The sequence below is a fragment of the Micromesistius poutassou genome (genome assembly GCF_964030765.1).
Source record: "Micromesistius poutassou genome assembly, contig: SCAFFOLD_1597, whole genome shotgun sequence".
Lineage (NCBI taxonomy): Eukaryota > Metazoa > Chordata > Actinopteri > Gadiformes > Gadidae > Micromesistius > Micromesistius poutassou.
In genome coordinates, this window is record NW_028180506.1 from 1 (window position 1) to 1,918 (window position 1,918).

The 1,918-nt window shown below is 46.7% G+C and overlaps 1 protein-coding gene across 1 annotated transcript; it reads left to right on the forward strand.

Moving 5' to 3' along the window:
- Positions 1-3: 3 nt before the first annotated feature.
- Positions 4-1,658, forward strand: LOC311370736 (dachshund homolog 1-like; the record flags this gene model as incomplete). The annotated part of the gene is made up of 3 exons (XM_084489066.1): positions 4-119; positions 877-1,012; positions 1,414-1,658. Coding segments are annotated over 3 exons (422 nt in total), but the record flags the coding sequence as incomplete, so codon positions are not given.
- Positions 1,659-1,918: the final 260 nt, after the last annotated feature.

The window sequence follows — 1,918 nt, forward strand, 5'->3', positions numbered from 1 at the left end:
CGCCCGCCTCCGTCACCATGGCGATGAGCCAGATGAACCACCTCAGCACCATCGCCAACATGGCGGCCGCAGCTCAGGGCCAGAGCCTGCCCTCCAGAATGGTCACCTCTGTGATAAAGGTAGAGCCCAATAGGGATACGCACAGCGCCGGGGGGGGGGGGGGTGGGGGGGGGGGGGCGAGGTCTGTACCCGACGGGGGGGGGGGAGAGCTGGACGCATTTACAGAAGTGTAAATGGATGCAAGATGTAGCAGGAATCCTGATTGTATTGCGTCTCTTAGCACTAGCCGTGTGTGTATGATTTTTGGATGATGTTCGGTTGATTTGTCATTTAATAACACTTTCAGAATCAGAAATCAGAATCAGAATCAGAAAAGGTTTTATTGCCAAATACATTTTCACATATGAGGAATTTTTCTTGGTTTTTTCAGTGCGCACGATATTTACAAACAATAAACAATAAATCAAGTGGTCCAACACAATAAGATATTCAATCTGTACCGTTCAGAAATGGTGATACGGTTAGTTAAGTCATTAAGACTCAAAACTGACTCATACGACTCAAAATGGACTTATATTATCACATGATGTCATTAAGACACCAGTGAAGGAATCACATCCTGTATACATCCTATGTTCATCCACACCTATAGCTTATAACTTAGTGAAATATATATATATATCTCTATATATATATATATATATATATATATATATATATATATATATATATATATATATATATATATACATATATATATATATATATATATATATATATCTATATATCAGTGGTTTTGAGACCACTGCGCCGGCGACCCCAGCCTACGCGATGCTTATGTGGATGGGTTCTACTTTGCGGATGTTGGGGTTCCAGGATCGTGTGCCGGACAGTCCGTCCCCGGCGCCCTCTCTGGAGGACCACCGGCGGCCCGGCAGCCACCCGTCCTCCCACCGCAGCAGCAGCGTCTCCAGCTCCCCGGCCCGCACCGAGAGCTCCTCAGACAGGATACGTACGTAGCCGCCGCCGCCGCCGCCGCCTTGGGATCTCACTGTTACGTGAGATTAAAGGGGAGGGGGGCGGGGGGGGGGAGGGGGAAGGCACGCTAGGCTATTTGCTAATGCTAAGGAAGCGCTGCATTACGCGCGTGTAGATGTTGCAGATCATTGACGCCACTGGTCCGAAATTTGGGTTTTTATGACCAATGACGTCATTGGTCCAGATTTTCTGCAATTTTCTCATAGTTGATTTTCCCCCCGCAACGTGATAACGAAGCAGTACACGCCTATATGAGTGACTCTCATTATTAGGCAAAGTGCGACGTTTCCCCTGTAAGGATGAATAGATGGAACAGGTAGTCATCACAACTGCTCTCTTCCGTCTCTCTCTCTCTCTTCACCCTCCCCCCTCCAGCGGCACACCACAACGGCCTGTCCATGAACCACGCCCTGCTAGGCCTCTCCCCCAACATGCCCCCGGGGCCCAAAGAGGGGGACCTGGCCCACGACATGAGTCACGAAGCAAAGAGGATGCACCATGAAAAAGGTCAGCCCACCTTCCCACAAGTTTTACGAAAAAGTTGAAAAGTCTGAAAGGTAATTTCGCAAGACGCTTTCATCCGAAGCACCTTGAAGACCGACACTAGTGTTAAAGGATCAGTTAGGGGTAAGTCGTTTTGTTCAATGGTGCTCGAAGGATGCATTGAAATCGGTCATCCATTGAAAGAAGATTTAACGGTCACTATAACAATATTTACATCGAGATAACACAAGGTAAATACACTTCAATTTCAGGCATTAAACAACACCAAGTGTTTATTTTCCATGACTTATTAGATGGGTTATTTCAATTTGAATATCAAACTCACACAAGCTCTCCATCTTGGTCCATCTCTGAGCAGACTTAGTAGGAGCTTGAC